The sequence below is a fragment of the Gadus chalcogrammus genome, chromosome 23 (assembly GCF_026213295.1).
Source record: "Gadus chalcogrammus isolate NIFS_2021 chromosome 23, NIFS_Gcha_1.0, whole genome shotgun sequence".
NCBI classification, from domain to species: domain Eukaryota; kingdom Metazoa; phylum Chordata; class Actinopteri; order Gadiformes; family Gadidae; genus Gadus; species Gadus chalcogrammus.
Window position 1 is genome coordinate 6,226,819 of NC_079434.1, and position 7,637 is coordinate 6,234,455.

Consider the following 7,637-nt stretch of genomic DNA (forward strand, 5'->3'; position numbering starts at 1 on the left):
GTCATCTTGTTGGTTTCTTCGTCGGCTAGATCTGAATTTAAACAGAATTCTGCTGTGCTGTGAGCGTATTGGTTTTGTGTTATCAAGGAAACATCTGGCAAACGGTTCTCCGTGATGTGCGGTTTTTAAGGTACCTTTTTGACAAATCAGGATCAAGTATTCCAACCACACTGTGGTATAGGTAAACACACTGAAACGTTTTGCTTGAAAACAATCAGGACGATAAGTGTTATGTTCCAAAGTTTCAGGCTTATCTTTATGATGATACCTAAAATAAAATGTCTTATAGTAAGAGAAACATTTAATGCATGTAAAACATCACTTTTTCCACATGACATCCATTTTCCCACACAAAGAGAATATTACATGAGCGATCATCCCCGTGGAATCAATTACTCTTAAGCACTCCAAAGTCCTAAATCTTTTCAGAAATGCCACCGGGTAACCCTGAAAGAAAAACGACATCTATCGTGTAATTCAGCAGGATTTTGTCGCCTTCCCGGCTGCGACTCTGAGCACTTGCGTCTCATTGTGTTACATGCTGCACGGTCCATCACACAGAACAAATTGTAACAGCTGGGGGGGTGGCTATTTGTCATTGATATCAATGGGGACCAAGTGCTTTTGCTCGCTGCCTTTACATTGCTGTGCCATTCGCTTTCTTGCTCTCTTTCTCTCGTTTGTGGTTGGGGAATAAATTAAGTCAAGAAAAATGTAAATGCATCAATCAGTGTTTAGGTGTGGATACTCTGCTGTTAAAAAGTGGCAGTGCGCTACTCTGCCTGGCTCTAGGCTTCATGAATAAGGCAGCGCAGTGCGTTTTGCCTTCTGCAGCCCGTGAGAGTGATAGGGGCCTAACAGAGGATTACAGGGAACATGTCCTAGTAATTGTTCCCCAGAGCAGCATTAAAATCCTCCCTTTGTCCTCTTCCTCAGGCATCGCCATCTCAGACGAGCTAGACCAGGTAGGCCTCACTCAGTCCTGAGAATCTATTATCATGTTTGTCTTATTATTATCATGCTCCACACCTCCGTCTGCATCAAACAAGTCTGCATGTGTGTAAACATCGCCGCGGGCCGGCGGAGTCGCCGCGCAATGCTCTGCAGCAGTCACACATCCACAAACACGGGCCTCCGTCCTGTCTTATCTGTCTGCGGCTGCTCAGCCTCGTCTAGCAGGAGGCGCTGCGATTGATCCACGAAAACACCGACACACACACACGCACGCACACACACATGCATATACACACACAGACACACACACACACACACACACGCACAAGCACACACAAGCACACACACATACACACATACACATGCATATACACACACAGACACACAGACACACACACACATAAACATACACATAAACACTCACACTAACACACACATACACACACACTCACAGTCATACAACGTCATACACACACACAGACACACAGTCATACACCTACACACATACACACATGCACACATATATTTATATTTATATACACGCACGCACGCACTCCCACACACAAACAGAACAAGCTGAGAGTTGTGGCTGCCAGCACAAAGGGGTGCATGTGAAGGAATGATGCATTCAAAGGGGTGACAGGGTTCGGGTTGGATACCTCAGACACAAAGACTGATACCAGAGCCTGTGTCTTGACAGGGGTGCCGCCCTCTGTCTGTCTGCCTCGCCTCACGTCGTCCGCATCTCTTTGGCTGCCAGCCCAAACGCGTTCCCGCTGATTCTGTATTGTGTTTTATTTGTGTCGGCGGTGCAGCGCGGCGCAGTAGGGTGAATACTAAACGTGGCTTGTGATCAGACGTTGAGGATGGAGTCGTGGCATTCAGGGAAGGGGGGTGGGGGCAGGGGCGTGGGGTTGGTGTCAGGGTTAGGCGGAGGTTGAAGCTTTGGGAGAAGGCAGCAGACACGTTCAGAGCTCAGAGCTCGCTCCTGGGTGACTGATATCCTGGGAGACGGATATCCGTTCCAGACACCATGTCCCCCCCCCCCCCCCCCCCCCCCCCCCCCTCCAAAAGAAGTCAAATTGGATTTTCTCTTCTTAAAGCTTAGACCAGTGTTTCTCAAACTTTTTGTACTGCGTACCACCACAGAAAATATTTGTCCCTCCAAGTACCACCATTATGACAGATGTTACAAAATATAAAAAACATACAGTAGTGTAGGCCGGCCCTATTCAGCTACGCACATCTCATGCAGGAGGCACATTTATTCTTAAAAATAATATTATTTAGTGTTAGCTGTTGTCGGCTATACAAAGTGGTAGCACTAGAACAGAGACACGGAAACACACACACATACACACACAGCAAGTGAGACCAGGATCTCATGGTAAATGTATTTCCATCGTACTAGTATGTTGATAGTATCGTTTTTAATCTAACGTTTATTTTTTCTAATTCCTCTGCGTACCACTTGATAGCGCGGGTACGCGTACCATAGTTTGAGAACCACGGGCTTAGACAATTCACAAAGATTGTGAAGGAGAGGCATGAAGTTGTGACAGTGGTCCTAACTTTATCTCAGGACGAAGGGGGTGTTTCCTCCAGAGAGGGACCGTCCTGGTACATTTACATTTAGGGGATCTTGCTGACACTTTTATCCAAAGCGACTAACAACCATTCATTCATACACTCACATCTACGGTGGAGTCAACCACGCAGGGCGACAGCCAGCAAGTCAGGATGAGTCAGGGTGAGGCGTTTAGCTCAGAGACACCTCAGAGACACCTCGGCCCTCCAGGGAGGAGCCGGGGATCGAACTAGCAGCCTTCCAGTTACCAGACAACCCGCTCTACCTCCTGAGCAGCCCTAGGTAGGGGTTTCATGATGCAGCGGTCAGTGAACACCTGGACGGTGAACACGTGTCGTTAACGGCTTTTGTTCGCTCTGATTAGCATGGCGTCCTCTGTCTGCTCAGCGTTCTCTCTGCTCTTCTGTGTGATGCTCTCTGACTCTCACTACTTTGCAATATGTCTCTCTGATTTAGTTTTAGTTTGTACTCTCTCTCTTTCTTGTCCTCTTCTCTCTCTCTCTCTCTCTCTCTCTCTCTCTCTCTCTCTCTCTCTCTCTCTCTCTCTCTCTCTCTCTCTCTCTCTCTCTCTCTCTCTCTCTCTCTCTCTCTCTCTCTCTCTCTCTCTCTCTCTCTCTCGCTCTCTCTCTCTCTCTCTCTCTCTCTCTCTCTCTCTCTCTCCCCCCCCTCCCTCCCCCACCAGAACCTGGGGTGCTTCGACTCCTCGCTGCGCCCCCGGGTGGTGGGGGAGTGGGTGGGCCGGCAGGAGGTGGACTCTGACCCGCTGGCGGCGGAGATGTTGCAGCCCCCAGTCCCCCGAGCCAAGAGCGAGACCTGGGGCAGCCGGGACAGCAGTCCTGCTGGGAGGTGAGCCGTGTGTATGTGTCTGCGTGGGCTCGTTTGTGTGCGTTGAGTGCATGAGCTTGCGCGTGTGCACGCATGTGTTTTAGTGCGTGTGTTCCCCCCCTCCTGTGTTTCTTCTGATACTAATAATCCTGTTTCACAGCAGCCATCACACAAGTTGGATGCGCTAAACCCAGCGTGCTATTAATGAAGCTAACCTCGTTTCAGGGCCCTCCGGTTCAAGGGAAATGTGAGCACGCGGAAATAGGGTAGTTTTCCTAAAATGGATGTACGTCGTCATGCCAATGGTGGGATATGAATATGATACATCCAGGAAGGGGACGAGCGAGGGAGAGAGAGAGAGAGAAAGAAAGCAACGGGCATTAGCGGCTATGATAATTATTAACATTACGTGCCCTTTTAGCAACGTACTGTTTGAAAGTGTGACGTGTGAATGCCTGTGTGTGTCTGTGTGTGTCACATGCTGATCTGGCTAATTAGTGGAAGAAGGGATCTTGAATCATAAATCATGCAGAGGGTTCAGTCGACACACATAATCTCATTAGGGTTCCACTGTGGGCGGATTATAAAGACTATCTCCCAGTCAGGAGAAGACAGGGACATGTGTGTGTGTGTGTGTGTGTGTGAGTGTGTGCGGGCCTGCATTTGGCTGGGTGGGTGTGTGTGTGTGGCCTATGTGTGCGTGTGTATGTGTGTCTCTGTGTCTTTGTTTGCGTGGGCCTGTGTGTGGGCCCGTATGTGTGGGCGTGTGTGTGTGCGATTGCTAGTGTGTGTGGGGGGCTTTTTTGTGTGTTTGGGGGCCTGTGTGTGTGTGTGAGTGTGTGTGTGTGTGTGTGAATGCAGTTATCTTTAGCCAAATTCAATATTAGATTGCATCATGGGTCCTCTATTAAATTCCCAAGTTCTTCAAGCCAAACAAATACTACACTTAGTTAAAAAAATCTTTTTTTTCTCTGTATGATAGGTGTGTGTGTCTATGTGATAGGTGTATGTGTCGGTATTAGGTGTGTGTCTGTGTGATAGGTGTGTGTTTGCCTATGTGATAGGTGTATATGTCTGTGCGATGGGTTTGTGTGTCACCATATAGAAGTCACAATTCAAGTTTGAAATTTGATGCACTTTCCCCATTATGAATATATGGGCTATATATAATGAATAATAATGAAATGAGAAAACAAATGAACAGTCTTCAGAGTCCGGGGACATATTAGTACAGAGTACACAAACATAACCCAATTATAAATCAGGTAATAAGCCAGGCGGTGCCCATATTAATGTGAAATGTCTCGCAATATCTTTCAAATATGTTTTCAGATGGCTCTCAGATGGTACGTACATCTTGCCTTGATCATTTTATCCCTGGTAAGAGTGTCTTTTGACAACACAAGCAGCCACAAATGGTCAATGTATTAATAAGATGAAAGGTTCATCTTTCGAATAGCACTTTGTGAAATAAGCCTTTTCATGGCACTATGTGAAATAAGACCACTCCATGTTTAAAAAACTCATATTTCCTCCAACATGTTTGCCTGTCAGAGAGTATAGGATGAGAATTCAGAAAATGTAAACAGAAATTTCTGTTGCAGAAGATATTATCTTTGAATTTACTTGTTGAATATACAGTGAATGAAAAGAACATACTCTGCGCTACGTGGACTCTAATATGTCTTATATATTTCAATGATCTCTCTATTTCATCTGCATACTTTCTCCATACTTTTTCTCTCTCTCTCTCTCTCTCTCTGTCTCTGTGTCTCTGTGTGTCTGTGTCTCTGTGTCTCTGTGCCTCTGTGTCTCTCTGTCTCTGTGTCTCTGTGTCTCTCTGTCACTGTTTCTCTGTCTCTCTGACTCACTCTTTCTCTTTCTCTCCATCTCTCACTCCTGGACGACTGGGTCTCTGACCTTTTGAAAAAAGTGTATTTTTTTTGTCATGTCATGCTGCGGTGAATAAGGCACAGATAAGGGAGAAAGTTGAAATGTTAGGGGAAGAGGGCTGGCGGAGAAGTTGCCTCGCTGCGTCGGTGATATGAAACCCCACTCTGATGGCGGTCATATTGTTGTCGCCACAGAGTCTGGGTTAAACCAACCGAAGAGTGACCCTGTCGAGAGATATTGCTGCGCTGAGGGAACCAGGGGAACACACACACACTCAAACACACACACACACATAGGCTAAGACACACACGCACGCACGCACACACACAAACGCGCTCGCACACACAGACACACAAACGCACACTCATAAACAGATGCACCCATACACACAGAGACACACACACACACACACACACACACACACACACACACACACACACACACACACACACACACACACACACACACACACACACACACACACACACACACACACACACACACACACACACCCCAACAGAAGCAGGTTGTTATGTGGTGTAGTAGAATGAGATAGTTTGAGTGTCCATCTACATCGATAAAAATGTGTTCATAAAAGTTTAATATGCGAAAAAAAGCTTTGAGAATCTTAAAAAAACTCATGGTGTTGTGGACTTTATTTCAAGTGTAAGTGAACCCCCTGTTTCAGCTCGAATTGAGATGATGAGATTTTTTTATTGCGTTTTGGGCTCAGAGCATCGGAAAGGATGATGGATAACGCCATCTCCATGGTTACAACCCTGGCTTACTTTGTGATTTTTTGTTGTTTTGTTCATGTTGTTCAGCATGAGCCATGCTGTATGTGAACTGCACCACACACTGTGGCGTTAGGCTATGAGTCTCCAAGGAGCTTGACCCTCTCTCGAACACGGTTGGCAACGTCAACTGCTGCCTGGACGGAACACCACACGTTCACATCTCCCTGTCGGACTCAGAAAAGGCGCAACTTGAGTTCGGAGTTCAACGGTCATGTTACACCAGTTTATTTCTGAAAAACACTATAATTTTAGTAACCCTGACAAAACGGCATCGATAACCTTGTGTAAGATCATATAAGACAATTAAAACACAAAAGTAAAGACCGTTGGCTCACCGGGTGGAGCGTGTAAAATATAAGCTCAGTCCTGAACCCAGCGACCCGCGTTCGAATCCTGCCAGTGGTAATTTGCTGCATGTTCTCCCCTCTTTCTCCCATATCTCCCTCTCTTTTTCACTCTATAATAAAATAATAAATAAAAGAAAATACCATTTTGGACTTGCTCACCCTTTAAACTAGTCAAGAAGTTAAGTAGAAAACGTCCACGATCCAACATCTCAGCGGCACGTCCGCTCTCTGGCTAAACGCCAGAGCCGTCCTTCACTGCCCATACTGATGAACTGTATTAGCATAGAAATACCCTGCAGGACCTACGGAGACATTACAATAAACCTGCCTGGGAGAGCTTCTCCATTATCTGTAAATAGGCCTCGCTCAGTGGAGAATTCCATCAAATCAAAAACTTTTCCGGCGCCCCGCTAATCCACGCCTTCAGCAGAGCTGAATATGCAAATTAATTCTATCAACAAGAGAGGGTAATCCGGAAGTTTATTCCTCTCGGGCCTAATTCCTTATCGGGGGAGGGGGGATATTAATGAGATTGCGGGTATTATTGCATAATTTGCCTCGACATTATCCAATGAGATGGAGATGAAACGCGTCCGGTGGTGTATCAGCTCCCCCCACTCCTGAGGCTGGGGGGGTACTGCATAATGGTTGAGTCATCCCTAAGTAGTGATTACAGCTCGGAGAGCTGCTAATTACTGGCAGGTTCGAGAACGTCGTCGGGAGTAATTCTATCTCTAATCGCCATTCTGGAATATCTCCCCTATTATTATTTCCCTGAATTACCAGACAAAGTTAATTGTTAAGTATGTCACCTGGGGTTCATTCTGATGCATAAAAGTGCCTGGTGTTTCCTTTGTCACTTTTTGTGTGATGTACACAATCGTAAGAGGCTTTAGCAGTATTTTCAGTATTTTTAAATTGCAACTTTTTCTAAATTGCTTAACAGATCCAAATGGGGGTTTTCATAGCCTCAATAGATGTCAACTGAAAAACTGTCAAAGTCAAAGCCAAAGTCTACATAATGCATGATACATCATTCCGGGAACTGAAATGATAGCTAATAATGTGCCATGCTGTTCTCTAATCACATCTATTGTCTTTGCGAGTCAACAGCCAAGGCTTCTACTGTTGTCTTCTGCTTGTCCTCAATCATTTTTTAATGGACATAAACAACATAACTACTCAGTGCTTTCCGTTCTTGCTTAGTTTTGAGTGGCTCTATACTTCATTGGA

General features: G+C 45.8%; 1 protein-coding gene across 1 annotated transcript in view; it reads left to right on the forward strand.

Annotated features, from left to right (window-relative positions):
- Positions 1-7,637, forward strand: part of c23h8orf34 (chromosome 23 C8orf34 homolog) — a 55,089-nt gene that overhangs the window by 18,760 nt on the left and 28,692 nt on the right. The window contains exons 5-6 of the mRNA XM_056584785.1: positions 937-965; positions 3,225-3,388. Of these exons, the coding sequence (XP_056440760.1) occupies positions 937-965; positions 3,225-3,388 (193 nt within the window). The remainder of the gene's footprint in view (positions 1-936; positions 966-3,224; positions 3,389-7,637) is intronic.